Here is a 22,856-nt window from a genome sequence, read left to right as displayed (position 1 = left end):
TTCACTAATTTTTTACTTTTTACTTTGATATTTCAAACTTACAGAGTTGTAAGATTAATACAAAGAACTTCTGTATACTCTTTATAAAGATTCACCAGTTTATTTTTTTCCCTTTTACTTTATTTTTTGTGTTCTCTCTGTCTCCACACACACACACACACACACACACTTCACTAAATTTTTTAACCATTTGAAATTGTTTAAGACATCATGCCCTTTTACCTCTAAATACTTCAGTATGTATTTCCTAAGAATAAGGACATTTTCTTTCATAACCATAGTACAATTATAAAATCAGGAAGTTTGCACTGATTCAATACTGTTATATACTCTGCCGTCCATATTCAAATTTTATCAATTGCCCCAAGAGCGTTCTTTTTTTCTGGTCCAGGATCCAATCTAGGATCACACATTGCCTTCAGTGGTCATGTCTCTTTAGTCTTTTTTGATCTAGAAAAGTTCTTGAGTCTTCTAAAAAATCTTCAAGACAGTATATTGTAGAAATGAAGAGCACAGGCTAGTTATTTGGTAAAACGTCCTTCAATTTAGGTTTGTCTGATGTTTCCTTGTGGTTAACAGATTGTGCATTTGGGACAAGAAATGTCATAGAAGTGATGTTGCATCTCGCTCAGTGCATCCTATCAGGAGGCAGTAGCCTCATGCTTATACCACCAATGATGGAGGATGAGCTGGGTTTTCTGAATAAGCTAAAAAGTGTGTTGTGACCTTGCCTCAGTCCCCCTGGGGCTCAGGCTCAGCTTCTTGCTCCTCCTTTCACAAAGTTACTTGAGCCTTAGCACCATCGAGGTCCTTGGGCAGTGGGCCTAAGCAGATCTCACCTGAACTTCCATCCAAGTGGACCTGAAAGGTGTGAGTCATGGTGGAGACAGGAAGCAGGTGGCTGAGGCCATGACTTTCCTCCTGCACAATTGGAAACAAACTTGAAGTCCCAGCATCCCTTTGGTAACTTTTGACAGTTGTGGCAGGGCCCTAAGCTGTAATCAGCCTCTTGGCTTCTCCTCTTAAGCAACTCATGGAGAATCCTTTTTAATGCAGCTGCGATGAGGTTAGCCAAAGTCCGCATACTCAAGTGCTGCAATATGGACACGAAGTAAATCCTGGTATAGTTAATGAGAACAACATTTTGCATTTTCATACTGCTTTATCTTTCTGCATAGCCATTTTCTCATTTACCCTAGTGATAACCCTGTGAAAGAGATAGGGCAGGTTAGCATTTCCATTTTACAGATGAGAAAAAGGAGATGCCGAGGTTAAAGACAACCCCAGTATGATTCAACAATTCAGAGAAGGTACCATATTAAAGATGTTCAAAATGCCTAGAAACACAGGGACGCTTTTTCATTTATTTAAAAATTTTTTTTTCCAGATTAGTGATTGCCCTCATGGCTTTAAATTTGGAGACATTTCGCTTGCCAAGTTGCCTGGAGATTGAAGGAAAATATATTTGACATATTATTTGGAAACATAACTAACATTATTTAAATATACATTTCCCTCTGTGTTTCCAGACTTTTTTTTTTTCTGTCATCCTGTAAGTGCTTAGAGAGATAGTTTGATGAATAAAGCAGGGTCCTGAATCTTACATCACAGACACCACTCTAAGTGGATTTTGGTAGCGTAATCAAGAGCGAGAAAAGAACTGCAGGAGCACACAAAGGAGGGTAGGAAAGACGTCGGACTGTGGGAGGGTGGGAGACACGAAAGCTTTATAGACTAGGTGACATTTAAGTGGGACCTTGAAGCCTGGGTAGGCTTTTGATGGTTGGTGAAGAGAATGGGCATTCCAGCTTTTAAAAAAATCTACAAGAACAAAGCCACACCATCAGAAAAGCACAGGGCACATTTGGGAAAAAGTAAACCCAAACTAGAAGCCAGGTTTCTCAAAACTTCTCTCTGACTTCCTTTGGACTATAAGTTTCTTGGACCAGAGACCAAGTTTTTGTTTTCTCTAACGCAATAGTATCGCCAGCACAGCTGTATTTGTTACAAACATTTTGTTCTGTAGGGCTCCAGGGGACTAAGCAAATGAATTTCAGGTGCAAATTATTTGTATTGTTAAGCAATATGTGTGTTTCTGTATTTCTACATATCAATCAACAAAAACAGAATGTTGAGATAATTCCTTTTCCTGAACATTGTTCTACCCATACAAGAAAATATATTTTGAATACTAAATAAATTGATGGAGGACAGAAGTACAGAAGGTCATACCTAGGCCTAGTCCTCTGGATTTTCTCCATAGCCTGCGCCTCACCCCACCCATTCCAAGTCACAGCAGCTGCAAGTGGAGTTGCCTCCCAATTCTACCCCCAGGCCTGTCCCCTCTTCCTCTGAGATAACAGTCTGGAACAATCTTTCTCGGATAATTATTTCCACTAACCAACCAGCTACACTGAAGGATCTGTTACATGAATGATGCAGAACAGGGGTGAATGCTGAAGCCCAATGATTCAGTGCGGTGGGACCCAAAGTGGCTTCCATAATGAAAAGGCCCTTGTGTGCTGCCTGAAAAATGCCCAGGGAGTTCACTAACTTGGTAGTGCCTGCCTCCTTTCCCTTGCTTTGATATAACTAGAGAAAAACAAAATGTAATGATCCAAGTTATATTTTATAGAATTTTAGAGCTAGAAGGAAACTTAAAGATGTTATAGTCTACATCTTCCTCAATTTTCAGATACAGAAGCAAAGACCCTGAAAGGGGAAGTTAGGCTTAGGACCTAGGTCTCCTGGCTCTTAATCCCGTGCTGTTTCTATTACAGTGGACTTGCATTATGTGTAAGTTTAACTTATGGAATTCATCAGTGGTCACGATATAGTCATAGAACAAAACTGCTACAAAACCGCCTCTTACATTTCTACACATCATTACTTACTGAATATTACTGTATACACTATGCACCGATACATGCATATTGCTATATAGGGTTACCTGCTCAGGAATCATATAAACAGTATTCAGAACCTATCTATGAAACAGAAACAGAATCAGGGACATAGAGAACAGACTGGTGGTTGCCAAGGGGGAGGGGGGTGGAAGAGGGTAGGAGCAGGAGTTTGGGATTAGCAGATGCAAACTGGTGTATAGAGAATGGATAAACAACAAGGTCCTACTGTATAGCACAGGGAACTATATTCAATATGCTGTGATAAACCATAATGCAAAAGAATATGAAAAAGAATATATGTGTATAACTGAGTCACTTTGCTGTATAGCAGAAATTAACACAACATTGTAAATCAACTATACTTCAATAAAAAAAATTTAAAAAGTATTCAATTGTCAATGTAAAGGATTTTTAAAAGTACTATTTTTTAAAATAACATTGAGATAAAATTCACCTTTTTTAAGGTACGCAGTTTAGTGGTTTTTAGAATAATCATAAAGCTGTGCAAGAATGTATTCATCATCTTCAAAAGAAATCCTATGCCCATCAGTAGTCACAGCCTCTTCCCCCTCCACCCACCCCCTTGGCAACCACTAATCTACTCTCTGTTTCTGTGAGTTAGCATATTCTGAACCTTTCATATAAATTTTCCTCTGAACACTGCTTTAGCTGCATCCCATAACTTTTGGTATATTGTTATTTCATTTTCCTTTATCTCAAAGTATTTTCTAATTTCCTTTGTGATTTCTTCTTTGACCCACTGATTATTTAGCAGTGTGCTGTTTAATTTCCACATATTTGTGAATTTCCCAAATATCTTTCTGTTATTACTTCCTAATTTAATTCCACTGTAGTTGAAGGACATACTTTGTATGATTTAAATCCTTTCACATTTATTGAGATTTGTTTTATGGATTTGTTGATGTTTGTTATATGATCTGTCATGTAGAACATTACATGGGACCTTGAGAAGAATGTGTATTCTGCTGTTGTTGGATGGAGTAGATTAGATGTGTAATTATTTGTAGTGTCTGTCATTCAAGTCTTCTCTTTCCTTGTTGGTCTTCTGCCTAGTTATTCTATCCATTACTGAAGGTGGGGTATTGAAGTTTTTGACCATTATAGTTGAATTGTTTATTCCTCACTTCAATTCAATCATTTCGTGCTTCATGTATTTTGGTGCTCTGTTGTTAAGGCACAGATATGTTTTAATTGTTATATTTTATCATTATGAAATGTTCTTCTTTGTCTCTAGTAACAAGTTTTGTCTTAAAATCTATTTTTTCTGATATTAGTATAGCCACTCCAGTTCCCTTTTGGTTACTAACTGCATGGCAAATCTTTTTCATCATTTTACTTTCAACCTATTTATGTTTTTGAATGTAAATTATGTCTCTTTCAAACAGCATAGCGCTGAATGTTATTAAATCCATTCTGCCAATCTCTGCCTTTTCATTTGAGTGCTTAATCTACTTATGTTTAATGTAATTATTGGTAAATTAGGAATTACATCTGCCATTTGCTATTTTCTATATGTCTTATGTCTTTTTTTTGTCCCTTCACTCCTGGATTTCTGCCCTTTTTGTCTTAGATATTTTTCCAGTATACCATTTTAATTCCCTTGTTGTATTTTTACTAATTTTATTTCGAGTTATTTTCTTAGTGGTTGCCCTGGGGATTACAATTAACATTTTAACATAATCTACTTAATTTCAATTTTATATAAAATTTTTGCTATTGTATTGATATATCTCTGTTCCTCCCCCCCCCTTTGTGCTCCTATTCACATACAAATTACATCTTCATGCATAATAAGTCCATCAACACATCTTGATAATTACTAGTCCATGCAGTTGTCTTTTGAATTGGATAATAGAAGAAAAGAGTTAGAAAAATTAATTTATAATTTATTTTGTATTGACCTATGTATTTACCTTTACCAGTGTTCTTTATTTCTTATGTGGATTGCTGTCTACTGTCCTTTCATTTCTCCCTGAAGGGTTCTCTTTAGTATTTCTTATAGGACATGTCTGCTAGCTCTGTCTTTGTTTATCTGGGAATGTGTTGATTTCTCCTTCATTCTTGAAGGATAATTTTCCTAGATTTCCTTAAATGCTTTGATCCGATAAGTCTCCCAGCCTTTGCTGAAGGGCTCTGTGTGTGTGTGTGTGTGTGTGTGTGTGTGTGTGTGTGTGTGTGTGTGTTGGAGCCTGATTTCAATGCTCTGTCAGGCAGTTTGCCTCAGCCTTCACTTGCTGTTTGCACAGGGCCTCAAGGCCAACCAGAGGTGAGAGATTAGGAACTTCTCAGGTCTTCTCTGAGAATGTACCCAGTCCTGAACATGTGCCTGGCCTTAGAGATTCCTGGGAATATTTTCAGAACTTTTCAAATATACCCAGTCCTGAACACGTGCCTGGCCTTAGAGATTCCTGGGAATATTTTCAGAAGTTTTCAAAGTCCCCTATGGACATGAATTCTCCAGCTTTTCCTTTTAAGGTTTTGAACAGCTTCATTTGCCCCAACAGTTTCCCCCGTGTTAGGCAGCTGTGATTTTAAACAATTGCAGCTGATTAATGCTCCCTGAAAAGGCTGTTCACAGTGAGTGTGCTCTGAGTCAGGTCAAATAAAGAAGAGCCCCACAAGTGGGAGCTACCAGACAGGTCAAATAGTGACAGTTCTCTGGGAATAGGGCATTTGGGGGAGCTCCAAGCCCATTCTGCATCCTCCAGTGGCTGCTAGGTTTTTTTCAGATACTGTAGTTGGGAGGCTGTTGGTTTTCAGAGATACCCTGGAGCTGGGGAGAGGGAGAATAGAAATAGGGCAAGTTAAAGCACCCCAAATTTCGGTATTCTTACTGAGATTAGGCCATTTTTCTTGAATAAACATTTTTTGGATTGTTGCAAGCCTTTGGTTAATTTCCAGAGTTCTGAAAAAGTTGATTTTGACAATTTTTTCCAGTGTTACTGCATTTATGTAGGAGTAGATTTTCAGAGAGTCTTTCTCCACTATTCTTGAAGTCTAGAGCTCAAAGATACTTTGACTATGTTCAATTTTCACTTTACTCAATTTGTGGAGAACTAAATGCCTTCAGAGATGCAACTCCATTGTATGCCACTTTGCCTCAATTCAATTTTATGTGTTTTTTTAATTGCCCTCCTATTGTTTCCTCAGTGTTGTACTTCCTACCTGTTTATCAGTTTTCTAAGAAATGTTATTTGGTAGTTTAGAGCAAGGGTACCAAATCATGTGTATGGCCTGGTCGTTTTGGATGGCCCCCCGATGTAAAAAAATCTTTCTTACATCTTTAAAGCATTGTAAAAGAAACAAAACCCAAACAAACAAACTGTGTGACAGAGACCATATGTGACCAGCAAAGAGAGCCTAAAATATTTACTGTCTATCCCTTTACAGAGCAAGTTTTCCAACCCCTGATTTACAGTGTAGGGATTATGGGTTGGTGAGAAGTGAATCTATTTGCTATAGTTGCCTTTGTTGTGTTTTTTAATGAATCAGTCTTTCTTTGAGAGTCCTCAGAGCTGGTAGAGACCTTACAGATTGTACATTCTGTATTTTCTTGATGAAGAAACCAAGACTCAAAGACTTATTCAGTGTCACAGTACTACTTAACCAGGACTAAGACCTCAAGTTTCTGAATACACTTTACTTCTCTTTCCATTCTAAGTGGCCTAACAGACTTCCTGCCCCTTCTTTCTCAGCAAAAAGCATTCTCAGTGTTAGATAAGTAAGTCCCTCTCCTCCCCATTCTTGTCCCCCTTCCTCATCTTCACTTTTTCCTTTACCTCAAGGAGAAGCTGCATTCTCTAATTTTCTTGGACAATCCACTACTGAAGTTCTCTGTTTCCATTACCAAAGAGAGTCTCTTAAATATCCAGAGACTTGACCCTAAAATTTCCAGTTTCCTTTAGTATTTTGCTGATAATGTAAATGAAAACAGTGGTTTTCAAACTGTGTTTCATTTGGGGATGGGTGAGATTCTGCCTCCCCCATGTCTGGTTCAACCAAAACAACTACACTTTTATTTATTTCATATATTTGGCTTCCAAGAAAAATTTCATTTGAATAGAGAATTTAAAAGAGAAGCGAGAGAGAGATGGAGAGAGAAATTTGAAAAGCTCTGATTTAGACAATGGGTGAAGTAAGTCCAGGAATAATCACAAGGATCTCCAAATAGAGCTCTGGGAATGGTGGGAAAAAACCAATGCCATATCATCCCATCTCCCCAAGACATAGACAAGGCTTGGGGCAGTATTGGAGCCATGAATCCTAATTCCTGGTGGGAAATGGAAGCATTAAGAAATAAATTGGACTTAGGTGATGGGGTACATTTTCTGGGTTAGCCATTTGTTCAGGGCCTGGCAGCTCTCTGGGAGCCTGAAATGAACCCACAACTGATACACATCCACAACTGATTTTTGACAAAGGTACAAAAGTCAATCAGTGGAAGAAAGATAGCTTTTTCAATAAATGGTGCTGGAGCAATTAGATATCCCTAGGCAAAAAAATGACCCCTAACCCAAACCTCATATCTTATGTAAAAATTAACTCAAAAATGGATTATAGATGTAAATGTAAAGCATTTAGAAAGGAAACATAGGAAATCTTCTGATCTTTGGCTAGGCCAAGAGTTCTTAGATTTGACAACAAAAGTGCAACCCATAAAAGAAAAAAATGATAAATTGGATAAATTGGACCTCATCAAAATTAAAAACTTTTGCTCTGTCAAAGACCATGCAAAAGTTATGAAAAGACAAGCTACAGACTGCAAGCCACATATCTAACCAGAGCCATATATAGAATATGAAAATAACTGTTAAAACTCAACAATAAGAAAAATCCAATTAGAAAATGAACAAAAGACATGAAGAAACACTTCTGAGGAATTGTTTCTTCAGTTGAACTCAGGAGGAATTATAGATGTCAACTATGCACATGAAAAAATGTTTAACGTCATAGTCATCAGAGAAATGCAAATTAAAACCACAATGAGGTATCACTACAAACACACAAGACTGGCTAAAATAAAAAGTAGTGAAAACACCAAATACTGGTGAGGATGTGAATAAACTGGATCACTAATACTTTTCTGGTGAGAATATAAATGGTACAGTCACTCTGGAAAACATATGGCAGTCCTTACAAAACTAAACATGCAATAATACACAACTTAGAAGTTGTACTCTTGAGCATTTATCCCAGAGAAGTGAAAACTATGTTAACCCAAAAACCTGTACATGGATGTTTATAGCTGTGTTATTTGTAATAGCTTAAAACTGGAATCATCCCACATGCCCTTCAACCGATGAATGGTTAAACAAACTGTGGTACATCCACACTATGGAATATTGCTTGGCAATATGAAGGAGTGAACTACTGTTAAAGGCAGCAACTTGATGAATCTCCAGGGAATTATGCTGATGGGAAAGGCCAATCCCAAAAAGTTACATACTGTATGATTCCATTTGTATAACATCTGAAATGACAAAATGGTAGAGGTGGAAAACAGAGTATTGGTTGCCAAGGCTTAGGGATGGGGTAGGGGTGGATATAGTTATAAAGGGGTAGCACGAGGGAGCCCTTTAGTGAGGCTACAGTTCTGTATCTCGACTGTGATGATGGTCACACAAATATACACATATGGTAAAGTCCCATAGGACTACACTACACACACACACACACACACACACACACACACACACACACACACACACACATGAGTGCATGGAAAACTGCAGATGTTACCACTGGGGGAAATTGAATGAAGGGTACATTGTACAAGGCTACCTCCCTGTACTTCAACTTCCTGTGAATCTATAATTATTTCAAAATAAAAATTAGAGAAAATATTAGTTTTTTAAAAAGCATCCATATAATCTTGCCCATTGCAGAGCCCAAGATGTTAAGAAAAGGGGAGTTAACTTTATCTCTTATCTTCTTACAGGACCTGTACCTGCCTCTGTCCTTGGATGACTCAGACTCACTTGGCGATTCCATGTGAAGGAGGAGAGTATTCAGAGTCCAGAGTACAAATCCAAGCTTACCGTTACAATAGGGTACTTCTGGTCAAGCGGCCAACAGGGCTACTGGTGCTTTCAAGTTTTTATTTTGTTGTTGTTACTTTTAAAAACACACTGTAATATGTTGGGTTTATTTTCCTGTGATTTCTCCTCTGGGCCACTGATCCACAGTTACCAATTATAAGAGATAGATTGATAAGCATCCTTTGGGGTAACTTTCCAACGATGCAAAATGTGCTAGTCCATGACCTTTCTATTGAATACTTAGGCGCCTGCGTTATTTTTCCCCATCTCGCTTTGCTCATACATGACAGTCTTCCTTCTGTAGAGAGTTGTTTACATACATGGCACTTAAGATGTGTGTGTGGGGGAAGAAAACTCATTGGCAAATCCAAGAGTGACAAATACAAGTGCCCCTTGTCTCCCCATCTCAAGAATGCTGGAGGATCCTGGGAAGACGGCAAGGCAGCTCCCCAGCCTGGCTCTTCACTCCTGATTGAACCCCCAGTTTGTTGTTTAGCGCCAATTCTGGCTGTCAAGGGGGAGAAACACCAGCAACTTGTCATTCTGACACCAGATGCTTAGGACCCCGGTGCAGGGCTGCCTTAAAGAAACCAGGCAAAATTGGAAAACACTGTAGACATTTCAGTAGTGTTTATACAGCACAGTGAATTCCTTGTCAACATCTCCACTGGGGCAATTTAGAATCAATAAGCAATTAATAAGAGTTGGGGGTGAGCGGCTTCCATATACCTGATTCCTCTAGGAGGCTGTCTAACACAAACCGTACGGTATCCATCTATCTCTGTTCTATTGAATGCCTTGTCAACAGCTAACACTGAAAACACTGTGAGAATTTGTTTTCAGGTCTGACACCTTTCGGTCGCTTTTTATAGCAAGAAACCAATATCCTTTTTATAAAACCTCGTGTCTATATTTCAGGAGCAAACTCTTCAGGCTCCTTTTTTATAAACTGGTGATTTTTCTTTTGTCTAAAAAACACATGCAGAAAATTTACCAAAAAAAAATGCAGAAGAATAACGTAGTTTAGAAATCATGCTGTCACTGCCAAACAGAAACCTCCAGGAAAAAACAAAATGAATAGCAGAGGCCAATTCAATAGAATCAGTCTTTTGATAACTTTTTAACAGTTATGCTTACATTAATAATTTCAATGTGGACCAGACATTCTGATTATATTTTAAATGAAATGTTATGGCATATTTTAAGCAGCTCTTTTTTATCTATAATCCTGATATTTCATACTGAAGACAGAGAGTCCTTTCACTTGTCTTTAACACTAGAAAGGATTTCTCTTTGCTGAGGACTGATCATTTGAAATAGTTCTCAGTCTTTGAGGTACAGGTTCATAACACTGCTTTTTGTCTGTAATCATAGCCCATAATGGCAAAGACAACTAAATCAAGTGAAAGCCATGCATGCCAATTCTGTGTTTGCTTTTAGCAGATATGAAGATGTCCTTATTTCTTTGTAATTGTTCAGATAGTTGGAAAGGCGCAGCATTTGAAGCCAAGCTGCTGTTTGGCTATTGAATGACTTGCATTTGTTCCTCCACTTTAACTAGAATGAGCTTGCTGTGTGTGTGTGTGTGTGTGTGTGTGTGTGTGTGTGTGTGCAGCCACTTCATAATTAGGAGATATTACAGGACACCCCGACATGGATCAGTGACAACTTGGTGGCATTGCTGATGTGCACTGGGTAGGAGGAAACTCGTGATGGAAGGGGTAGATCAGATGCCCCTAGACAAGCTTCAGGTGTCCTTAGCTACATAAAACAGTTTTGGTTCAAGGAAAGTCCAGATGTTGGTAGTATTGATTCCTGGTAAAACTGGTCATTGAAGAACCCAAAATGATGAGAACCTCTTTTTGCCCCTCTCCTTTATTCGTAGGCTGTTAGAAACCATTAAGAAGCCCATTGTACTTACCCCCTACTTCTTTCTAGAAGTTCAAGGTTTGCTTAGTGCCTGCCAGAGCAATTTGTAGTTAATTGGGAAAAATTGGTACTTGGGTTGGAGGATGTAGAGAGTGGTAGGAGGTCTGTTTCTAAACTGCAGGCCCGATTCCCCAAAGATTTCACCCACAATCTTTCCCCAGATCTCATTTAGTCCAATTCCTTCGATTTAAGATGAAATGCAGGCTGAGGCAGCTAAATGACCTACTGGTAAAGAGCCGGACCAGAGGAGAAACTCAGATTTCCTCATGTCCACGCCCTGTGCTACACCTCTGAGCGTTCCCTTGCTTGTGGCATATGTACCATTAGAAAATATTCAGTGGCCATATTTTCTTTAGAATGATCTTTCAACCTTCTATAATAATCAAAGAATTCCTATTATTATCTTCTATAATAATAATCTTCTATAATAAGAATAGAATTTCTATCTTTTAAAAAAATCAATTATAAGGAAATGTTTCTGTACTGCCACTTTAGGGGAGTTTGGTGTAGTTCAAAATTCAAGCCTTTAACAATTGCATTTTAAATTGGCCCATTTTCAAGGCAAAAAGAAATCTGGTTGTTACTGAGCACCTTCACCCCTGTCATTGGTTCTCAATTTTATCCAATCCGGTTTTACTACGAAAGTCCCATTGTGTTACCTTCTGCACAGTCAGCAAGTAGCACGTCGCTCAGCAAGGATTTGCCGCCACTCCCCCCCCCCGCCCCAATCTCCCTCCCTCTTGGACACACACACAGACACACACACAATCCATCTGTTGCTTGTTCCTACCTCCTGATTTTTCTTCCTTACAGAAATAGAAATAGGGACAAAGAAAGGGAAAATGTATATATGGGGCTGGGCTGAACAACTTCATAAGTAGTGTTAACTAGGGGTAAATTGAGAGAAAAGTTCCTTTTCTCTTCACTGTTTTGGAAAGGATAGCCATTAGCATGACTGCTTTGTGTCCTTAAGGACTTTAGTGTTAGCCTAGATTGAATCATAGAGTTTTCTAGCTGGAAGGAACCTTAAGATCATATCGTCTACTCCAAATTCCTCATTTTCAGGCCAGGAAAGGAGATGCAGAGGTAAAGTAATTTCCCCAAGGTCACACAGCTGGCTAGGGGCAGAGCTAGGATTAGAACCCACATCTCCTGGCTCTTATTCCAAGGCCTTTTCCCACTGAACTGTATTGCCTTCCACCAGGCTCCTGAGAATTCTTTCCCAGGGTCATGTTGCATCTTGGAGCCATATGCTGCTGCCCTGATCTCAGTGGGAAATCCACCCAGCAACCTAATACGGCTCTTTCTTCCTATATTCACATGGTTCCCATCCACATGGACTGCAGATGTCCCCAAAGAGAAGGAGGCATTGGGGACCAACAGGAACAGTGGGGTTGCTGACCTTGTCTATCCAACACAGGGGATCACTGCCCTGCCTTGAGGAGCCCTCAGAACAGTCCCCGGAGCTCCTGCCCCGTTCAGATGGGATGGGGGAAGACTGGTGTCCCCTGTCAGCTCACTTCATCTCATCTCATACTGGTTGGTCTTTGTAGGCTGAGAAAAATGTTTCTTGTTCCTAGAGCACGGGAAGGAAGGAAGGGAGGGAGGAAGGGAGGGAGGGAGGGAGGGAGGGAAGAATAATAGCTTTGTTCATCCTGACTTTCTGAGATGACTCTTAAGTATTTTTTTTTAAATGAGTGTGGCTACCATTCACTGGCAATGATTTCTTTTAAAATATGGGAGTGAGACTAGCTAGAGAAAATAACCTGACCTTGTCATGGTTGCCCGCATCCACAATGTCCCCATAGCCATCCTGCCCTGATGCAGACAATTTCCAGGTATAAGCAAGGGGCTTTGTGACTAAAATGTACCCTGGCTGATGTTAAACATTGACTCCTTGTGTTTGCACTAAAATAGCAAGCTATGTGCTGTACACACCATACTTATCTTCTTGTGTACACTGCTCCTGTGGCCTTCCATGGCAGAAACCAGGACAACGAGGTCTGAAGACGTAGTTTTCCTCACAGCAAGGTTCTTCCTGGGAACTAGGTATTCATTAGTTCAGTTCCAAAAGACCTCCTTCTGTGCTTACCCCACTCCTCAGGAAATTCTCTCTCCTTCCTGCTTTTCCTCCTCAATCAGAAGTAACCAAGGAACCTTAAAGGAGATGTGTTGTTATCAGAAGAAGGCAAGAAGAAGGGGTCTGAGCCTCTAGATCCTTCTTTGAATCACCCAACCCAAGTCTTAGACCAGCAATCCAGTGCTTGCCTTGGACAAAATTGTGTCTACTTCTTAGTCCCTTCAGTACTCTGGATGGACGTGTCCCCAATCCCCCTCAGATTTTTTTCTAAATAGCTTATCTTTTTTAAAAAAATGCATCTCCCTTGGACAAGGGCACAAGCATGCCCAATTCTCCAAGATGAGCTCCAGCACACTGATGAGAATGTTCCTCAAAAACATCTATGCCTAGAGACTTCCCCAGACTGATGCACTGGGGCAGTGGGGTTTGAATGACCTCCTTCACTGTCCAGTTTGCCATGGGAATAAAAAGCATGGATATTTCTTTTAAAAAACACATTGGAGCTTGTCCTTGGCCACATGGGGCCACTTGGATTTCTAAGACCAGGCCTCACTCATGTACTGTCTTCATTGCGTTAAGAGATTTGGCTTTGAGGCCTAGGCTGGCTTCCTAAGTAAACCATCAGTGTTTTGAAGCTCATCTGGGACTGGGGAGGGGTTAGAGTCCTATGTTTGAGTACCAGGAAACTAGATAGAATGAAGGCCTAGCCGTTGATATGCCAGAAGTGACCTGAGACCTCCTGTATAGCCATGGAGCCTTGCAATTGCTGGGCTTCCTAGGTCTCTCTCCTGGTATGAAACTTTGAGGCTGTCACACTTCTGCCTCTGCCCAAGAAGGAGACCCCATAGGTAGCCTCATCCACTGTGCTATGATTCCATGCAGGGTTTCCTCTTCTTTATAGTTGTGACCACCTGGAACAAGGATACTGCCTGGATTCTTCTCACTTACCTTTTGGCTGGAGATACATCTCCAACATTTTCCACTTTTCCTTTTCAGAGACCAGGAGGCTCCTTCTCCATCAGCCGGTCTTTCAGTATGTCTGGCTAAAGAATTTTGCTCCTCCTGTCTCTTCAGGAGAGGGTGACTTCCTCTTCTGTGTCTCCCACCCTGGTCCCCAAGCTTATCTCCATCCTCAAAGATCTAGTGTGGTCTTGGTGTTTCTTCCTGCTTGTTTTCTGTTAAGGATCCAAGCAGGCCTCCCACTGTGGCCTAGGCAGTGCGACACTGGTTATCATATGACAAGACTCTTGAGCCCCCATCCCTTCTAACTGCCTGAATTTTTATCCCTTAGTTTATAGGCTTCAACATCTTCTGGAATCAGAAGCAATCTTGTCTTACATTGGATGCCCAGGGCTAGGGGAGTATGGAATTCTCATTGGGAATTAAGGCATCTTCCTGCTCCTGATGAGAAGGACAGACTAGTTGAGAGAGGACAGATGGCACAGCAGAAGTCAGAGCAAACATCTTATAAACTAAGACAAAGACTTAGAGGCACTGGAACTTTTCATTTATGGGTTAATAACCTGAGGAAATCAATGGCTTTTTGCCGCTCTCTACCTTACCTCCCCTGTGTATCTCTTAGTCTTTTCTTTCTCTCTCTACTTCACCATATTTGCTCTCAGTTTTATACTCTGTTTTAGCACGCTCTCTTTCCACAGTACAAACATCTCTCCTTCGTCCTCTGCAATTCTTCTCTCTCTCTTTTATTCTCTCCCTTTTTTATTTTTTCCTTCCTCCTTATCTAGGTGTTGGGCATATGCCTCTTCTTAGCCCTGTGATTTTGCCTTGGTGATGAGAGATTATCTCCAGACTCAACGAGCCCTGATCCTACCTGAGTCCTGTTAGAAGTTTGTTGGTGGCAATCAATCCGATCCTGGCCCTTTCTTCAACATTTTCAGTTGTGATTCCCCGAAGCAGATCCTCACAAGCAGTTTCCCTATAGCTCACGTACCTTTGGGTCTTTGCCTTCCAAGCATTGTACAGAACACTTTGTGGTTCCTTTTGGTCCACCGCTTTGTGGAGCACTGAAGTGTGCTCAGAGAAATAATCAGCTGAACAGAAGAATCCACCCATGGATTCATATCAGCTAAATACTATGAATTGATTTTGTTTAATTTGCTCACAACTTTAAAAGCTGCAATACAATATAGTGAGAAACCACAGGTAATTTCTCCTGTCATTTGGCGTTGGGTGGGGGAACAATTTGTTTAAAGTTTTACTGTTACACAATAAGCTCTCTATAATAACCTTATAAACATAAGGCTTGCCAAATATTGAATTTTTTAAAGTTAAACCGATAGGCAATTGGGGTTCGTTTAAATGTTAAGGGCATTTAGCAATTCCATAATATAAAAAGAAATAGTCACATAATTGGAATTGTATTTTTCCTTCTGTTACTAAATCCACCTAAACATTTACTATTGACACGAACTGTTCATAATCCTGGCAGGCAGTCCATATAAGAGTAATTAATGGAACTAAAGAAGCCATCTTGTAGGTGCTAATTTATTCAACAGGGTGCACAGCCCTTGGGAATGTCACTGCTTAGCGATGCCATATGGAATGCCCTTTCCAATGCCGTTTCTTTGTAAGTTCTCTTAAAGGGATTTGAGCAAGTAAGAGGTTATACCAAAATGTCTCCAACGTACGGTCCTGTAATACATTGCAGCTTGAAGCCAATGATCCCTTATGACTTGTACGCAACTAATGCATGTTTTGATTGAATTTCGCATTTCTCATGTGTGGTAAGTTCTTGAAAACGTTTTCGGTCACCTTTTTGTGCCATTAAACTTGTACAGAAAACGCTTTTATGGCCATTTTCCAAGGGAGAAAGTTTAAAATGGAAACAGCCCACCCTTTCTGCCCTATAGCTGTAGTTAGAACTCAGTTACTGTAGCAAAACAGCTGTAATTGGTGGTTGTAGTGTTAGAGGCGTTAGCTTGCTAGTGACTAGCTTTGGAGAGTAAATGCATGGTATTGTACATCACATTTCTTAAATAACTCATTTTAACCTCTGAAAAGAATATATTCTTCCTTGTGGTCCCTCTTCCCTCCCTTGCCTTCTCCCTCCCCCTGCTCCCAGGGGTCTTACGGTTGTAAATAACTGATTTAGGGGCCAATAATTTTTGCCAAGTCAAGTCAGCAAAGAACAAACAAACCGAAAAGGGGGGGGGGAAGATATTTCTCAACATTCTCTCGGTAGTTATTGACCATTTCCCAAAGATTGGCATTGTGATCAAAGACTCAGCTCCCCTTTGCATAAAAATCAGTGGCAACTTGGGAGCCTCTTTGGCCATTTGATGACACTGCAGCATTGAATAGTTCTCAGAATCACATATAATCTAAAGACAGTGGACAAAGATGTCCCTTATCCTTGCAGAAGTTTTGAAATATTCAGAGGCCCTGAGAAGGCTCTGCTTGACCAATGACCAATAATTATTTCTAAAACAGAAAAGGAAAACAGAGAAAGACGATAGATATTTAGGGATTTTTAGCTGCCCCTTTAGAATAGTTATAGCCAGAAAAGACAAGGACATGGGTTTATATGCATTGCTGTTGGTTTCCCACACAATGCCTAGCCCGCTCTTAGGCTGTGATTCAAAAGCAGTGTTCCAAGAAGGCATCTTCCTTTATGGTTTGCTGTTCCCACTTGAACTGATAGGTTTGGCGAGGCCCATGTAAACCAGCTGGAGCAGACCCTTTTCATCTCCTGTGCCTGTTAATATCCCTCTTCCTCCCTCCACAATTTGATGAGGGCTTTCTTTGGTCAGAGGACTTCAAAGTCTAGAGAAGTTCCCCATGTGTGTAACGTGTTGTGAACTGTGAATGCTGCGGATTCACAGCATTCAATATCGGGCAGCCACAGAGCTGCTCTTGCAATCATTTTGGCTCTCAAGCTCTGTTCTTCATTTCATTCTCATTTCTGTGTACATTTGCAAGATGTGTGTAATGTCATTTTCCAAAAATAAAATTTGATTTCAATATTTCTGGCTGACATTCTCTCTCTCTCTCTCTTTTTTTTAAAGCATTGAACCGATGATCATATAACCACAAAATGTCCAAGCTGGCAGAAAAACTTCGACATTATTTTATATTTTATCCGACCCCTTAATTTTATAGATGAGGAAGCTGAGAATCAATGTATGATGGAAACACCATAACTAACAGCACAGCACATTTGCAACATATAAGATCTCAGATCTCCCTTCCAGAGCTGAGCAGGAATCAAATGGACTCTTTATGCTTACCATGCTTTGGCCAAGGTCAGTCTGTGCCAACGGCATAGGTGGTCACTTCTAGTGCTGTGATTTCAGAGGCCCAAGGAAGACTCCATGTGGGTTCCTTGAAAATACCTCTACCTGCTGCCTGCAGTTCCTTGGACAGTGTAGCTCTTCTCCCTCCGTAGGTTGATGTGCAGCTACTCTCTGGGAGAGGGAACACCTACGTATCTTATTCACCCTCAGGCATAAGTGACAAATTGAATATTTTTCTCAGATAGGGTTTTATTAACAGAACACGAGGTACTGGGCTTGTGAAGAGGTTGATGGAGAGGGAGGGAGGAAAGGGCACAGAAAGGGGAGGCGGAGATCCTGGAAAACAGTTTGGCCAACTTCACTGGGCAGGCCAACCCTACAGCTCCCATCTGACCTGTGTCTGGAGAAGCAAAGATGCCAGCAGCCTAGGTATTCGCAAGGACTAAGATGATTGAGGATGATTCCTCCATACAGTATTTTATCAACTAGCCCCGTGACCATCACTCTGGTGGAGACAATGAAAGTATATGGGGAGGACTTCTTAGTGTTCCTAATCCAAAGAAAAGTTAGATACGACAATAAGACTGGCCAGGCCAGTCTTCATCCCCAGTATCATCAGGCCCTTCTCATCACTGATTTCTCATGATGTCACTTTCTCCCACCTTGGTCTATCCTGGTCTCCACTGCAAGTAAAATCTTTCTAAAGAATCATTTTGATTGTGTCATTCCTCTGACCAGGGACTTATGATCGTTGTCTATTGCCCATCAGATCAAGTCCAGCTCCTTTTCATGGTTTTTATCAAAACATCTCTGGAGCAATAACTATGTTCCAGGTTCCCTGCCAAGGTATCTGCAAGATCGAGGTCTTGGTCTTAGGACTCCAGGAGTTCTAGCCTAGACCTGTTAATAAATGAGCCCAGTGCAAACGAGCGAGTGCTATGGAAACACCAAGTGTGGGGCAATTACTGTCCCAGGATGATGAAGGTCAGGAAAACATCATGGAACTGGCAGGATTTGAGAACAGATTAAGGGCTTTCTAGGTGGGCAGCAAGCATTCCAAGCAGACAGAATAGCATGAGAAATGGCCCTCCCTGAGAACCAAAAATTACCTGAGGTGGCAAGGTTATAGGCCCCGTACACAGGGTTCTGGGAGGAATTATAGCTTGGGTGGGTTTAGACCAGTGGTTCCCAAATGCTGGTACAGCACCCAATGGTAATCTGCAATAAAACGTTCACCAGATCGTGGTGGAAAGAGAAAACTAAGGAAATATCATGTGGTTTTTCATAGAAAGAAATGTACTCCATTTAAAGGACTATCTTTTGTTTTGCGATCATAGCCTTTTAACATTTTTGTTATTAAAATGGTCTTTCTTTTATGAAATGTTGGTCATGGTAGAAGACACGTGTGTGTTTGTCTTTTAATGCCCTAACAAGGCAAACTAAAAAGTGAGTAAACCTAGGAGAGGCTCAAATCAAATCGATATTTCTTTTCTTCTTAGAATTGGATGATCTGTGAACTCTAAAAGTTTGGCAACCACTGGTTTAGACTAAAAGAATAAGGAAATGGAGAAACCAGTATGAGCTAAGTTGAAAGAAGAAAGGTGTTTGGTATTTGAAGGAAGTTCTTCCTAGGAGTACTACACTCTCTCTCTCTTTTATGGTTTCCTTCTTTCAACAGTGGCTACTGAAAGCCTCCCACACTCCAGACACTATGCAAAGGCCATGGGGATATAGAGATAAAGCAGGGTTTCTACCTTCAAGGTGCTCACAGAGCATTAGCACCACCCAGGCACTTGCCAGAAATGCAAATCCTCAGGTCCTACACCACCTACACCGGATCAGAAACTGGGGGAGTAGGGCCCAGCGATTCCTGTTTTTATAAGCTCTCTGGAGAATTCTGAGAACCTCTCTAGCTTGAGAACCCCTGCTCTTGTGAATTCCACTTCCTTTTCACCAGGACTCAGTGAGGATCTAAGTAGCCTATAGGAGCTCATGGGCCGTTTGAATTAGAGCAGTTTGCATCTTGCCCAGTAGAACTAAGACTCAAGAGGCTGTTGACTTTGATAAGATCTCTTTATATTCAGTTTTCTGAAGGAAGATGGCCTTTTCAAGCTTGAGAAAAAGCTTGCATACGTAAAGACATATTGAGAATGGATCTTTGCAACTGTTGCAAGAGTCCAGATGGGGACATGAAAAGAGCCTGAGTTAAGGCCAGAGCAGTGGAGGTAGAGAGGAGGGAGCTATTGATATAGAAGCGTATGGATCTGGTGGCCGGACTGGGTAAATGGGATAATGTGAAAAAGGGAAAGCCCCGACTTGAGCAATTCTGTCCTAGTTTCCGCTGTGCCCAGACTTGGTCCTCTGCTCTGGACAGTTCAGCAGTCTCCTTCTCATCCAGCTCCTCCCCTGACTTGGGCCCTGGCTGTGCCATGCTCATTCACACTTCACTCTTGCTGACAGAGTCTACCCTTCTTTCTCTGCCCAGAAAAATACCCTCTGAATGCCCTTCCACATTCTCTCCACCTGTCTAAATCTCAGATGTAGCCAAAACCTACCAGCAACGGAACTTAAGGCATATTTATAAGAAAAACAAATCCAAACATGGAGAAAAACTGGCGACTTCCTCTCCTGGACTTTCCAGGGCCGTCCTGATCTTAGGTAATTTTTTTCTTTTTCCAAATAAAGGTGATTTGTTAAACATATAACTAAATGTGATTTCGTTTTTAGACCTTTCTTAAAGTTTTTATATAAATACACTCAACAAATGGGAAAACATCCCTTGTCAGGACACACATCCGCAATGAGGCTTTGGAAAATGTGACTCTTTTCCGGGAGAGGCTTTTCCCCAGGTTTCCTTGTCAACTTGTCTGGCCCCGTCTCCTCGATCCCATCGCCAGTGTGAGAGAGACGCTGCCCCCTCTATCTCTAATCCTCCCTTTTCAGTGCTCCAAGAGGGTCTTTCAGGTAGCCTGATTGTATCAAGCCTGACTGCTTCAAGGAGACAGTCTTGAGTAAGCAGGTAATTTCTCTTTGAACCCCGGAGGCTACTGATTTTCTCCAATCGAGAAGACTTGGCTTAAGTTGTTGTAATCCCTCTTCCTTCCCTCCACCCCCCACCTGCACAACCCTAGATGCTTCTAAAAATACTTTACCCAGTTTAAAGAAGGGTAAGTCCTAGGGGTCTGCATTATGTATCACTATTTACTATCCCCAGTAGTGAACCAGTTGCATACAGAATTGCAGAATGTCAAAGGTGCAAGGGCCCTTATAAACCATTTGTCCAATGTTGCCCAAACTTCCTCAGGGATGTGAGTCACATGGGGTACTTGTCACAAATACAAGTTCTGGGACCCCATCCCAGTCCCACTTGATTAGGGCTCCAGGATAGTGGCCGGAGAAACTGTATGTTTAACAAGAGCCTCAGTGATTCTCTCATCTGCAAAGTTCCCAGCGCTTCCCAAACTTTACTGTGGATTGAATCACCTGAGGATCTTGTTAAAAAGAAGATTCTGATATACAAGGTTTGGGGTGCGGCACAGATTCTGCATTTCTAGCAAGTTACCCACGGCTGCTCCATGCTCCTGGTGCACGGATCATACTTTAAGTAGCAAAACATTACATTCAAACTCCTCATCGTTCAGAAGAGGAGGAAACTGAGGTCCAGGGAAGGAAAGGAAGTTACCCACATCCAGACGCTTGGGTAGAGGCAGAGATGGGCTAGCAGTGGGGACTCCTGGGCCAGTGGTCTTTCCATATGGCCAGGCTGCCTATCACCAGCAGTCACTGAAAGCAGCCCAGCTGTAATGGTACTGTTTCCAATCAAAGGCTAATTGGAAAAATGATGCCTCCTGAAAGGGAAGCAGCCCTGGTTTGTCTCAGTAATGAGTGGACACACTAGCAGGGAGGGGACAAAGGATGGGGGAGGGGACAGAATTTATGTCTCATTTTAATTGAAGAAATGAGCCAAGGTCCCCTTACAAGGAGCCAGGAGGGTTAAGGTCACACAATGTCCTCTTACCTCCTCCAGGGGGAAAAAAAAAAAAACTAAGCTAAACTAAATTAAATCAACCAACTAACCAAACAAACAAAAAACCATCACCCAAAACCTTGGGAAAGTGCCATAATGGAGGTGCTGCAAGGAGATGGGAGAGACCAGAGGAGGGGCAGTTTGGCTGCTGGGGTGGGCTAATGAAGGCTTCTAGATATTGGAGTTAGAATAATAAAGCATTAATGATGAAGAATGAGCTAAGAATTACCCTGCCTAGAGTAAATCTTTATTTTAATGGTCCCCTTCAGGCACGGGCTTCACTGAGATGAAACTTGAGCCGAGGCTTCAACAAGTTGGAGTTTGTTTGGTGAAGGGGGGGGAGGGCAGGGGCCTTCCAGCCAGAAAGACCTGTATGCACAAAGGCAAAGGGTCTGATCCACGTCCAATGTATCTGGGGATCAGAAAGTCCTTCAGTGAGGCGGAGGGGTGTAGAGGGCAGGGGAGTGAGTGGATGAAGACCACGTTGCAAAGGGAAATCGGGATTCATTCATCTGACAAACATACAACATGCTTCATGCTGGGCACTGTATTGGGCCCTGGGGGGTTAAACAGACACAGCCCCTGACCTCACAGAGCTCCAAGTCTAGCTAAGGGAGACATAATGATAACACAGTGTGACTCGAGAAAATGCAAAACGGCAGGGGAATCATATAGGGCACCTAATTCAGCCTGAGGACGAGTTAGGAGAGCCTTCCCAGAGAAAGTGACATCTGAACGGAAACTTACAGATGAATAAAAGCCAGAGGGAGGAAGAATGTTCCAGGTTAGGGGAAAGAATATGTGAAAGCCCTGAGAAAAGTTAGTTGGAGCAACCGAAAGAAATCCAGTATGGTTGCACTGTGGAGTGTGATGGAGGAGAGGCCGTGAGCAATGAAGCCAGAGGTGAGCAGAGGCCAGAACACGCGGGCCTGTAGGCTACGTTAAGGAGTTTGAACTTCCCCTTTGAAGAGCACCCAGGGAGGTACTTAAAAGCTTTAAGCAGGAGAGTGAGATGAGCAGATAAAAGTTGTAGATAGATCCTTTCTGCTGCTGCCCTGTGGAGACTGGACTGAAGGGACCCAGGAACAGGAGATAAGGAGAGCATCTGCCCGGGGCATTGATGTCCTTGATCCAGGAGAGAACTGATAACAGCTTGGACAAGGGTAATGGCAGTGCAGAGGAGCAGGACGGGGAATCTACAGGGCTTGGTAAGGGATGAAATCTGTGGGAAGGTGAGGGAGAAAAGGTTTTATGTCTGGTTAGAGGGAAGTGAGTCAGAGGATAGGAAGAACTCCAGGCCAGGAAGAGCTGAGGGCCACTGAAAGGTGTCACCGAGGGAGGGATATCTGGGGGCCTCCTGCTGGGCAGTGGCAGCCTCTCACGCAGCCTGGGCTCTTTGGGGCACAGGGCTACCAGAGGCCAGAGGCGGCTGAGGGACTTCTGTTCCCGCCCCTCAGCGCTGTGCAGCCTCTGTGTGGACCCGGCCCTGGCTGGGTGAGCTTCCTTCTGTCTGAAGGGTCTGGGCCCAGAAGGAGAAACTACCAACGGCCCAGCTCTCCCAAGATGCGCCAGGAACTGAGCTCGGCACCGCACATGCTTTAT

General features: G+C 41.8%; 1 protein-coding gene and 1 long non-coding RNA gene across 2 annotated transcripts in view; both read left to right on the top strand.

The window, feature by feature from the left end:
* The window catches only part of DCX (doublecortin), a 358,186-nt gene extending 346,923 nt beyond the window's left edge, over positions 1 to 11,263 (top strand). Inside the window, exon 8 of the mRNA XM_036839487.1 lies at positions 8,866 to 11,263. Coding sequence (XP_036695382.1) covers positions 8,866 to 8,922 — 57 coding nt within the window. The 3' untranslated portion in view covers positions 8,923 to 11,263. The remainder of the gene's footprint in view (positions 1 to 8,865) is intronic.
* The window catches only part of LOC118888465, a 400,177-nt gene that overhangs the window by 220,405 nt on the left and 156,916 nt on the right, over positions 1 to 22,856 (top strand). The window lies entirely within an intron of this gene.

Source organism: Balaenoptera musculus, chromosome X (genome assembly GCF_009873245.2).
Source record: "Balaenoptera musculus isolate JJ_BM4_2016_0621 chromosome X, mBalMus1.pri.v3, whole genome shotgun sequence".
NCBI lineage: Eukaryota > Metazoa > Chordata > Mammalia > Artiodactyla > Balaenopteridae > Balaenoptera > Balaenoptera musculus.
The sequence above is the reverse complement of the archived record's forward strand: the minus strand, read 5'-3'. Positions and strand labels throughout refer to the sequence as shown.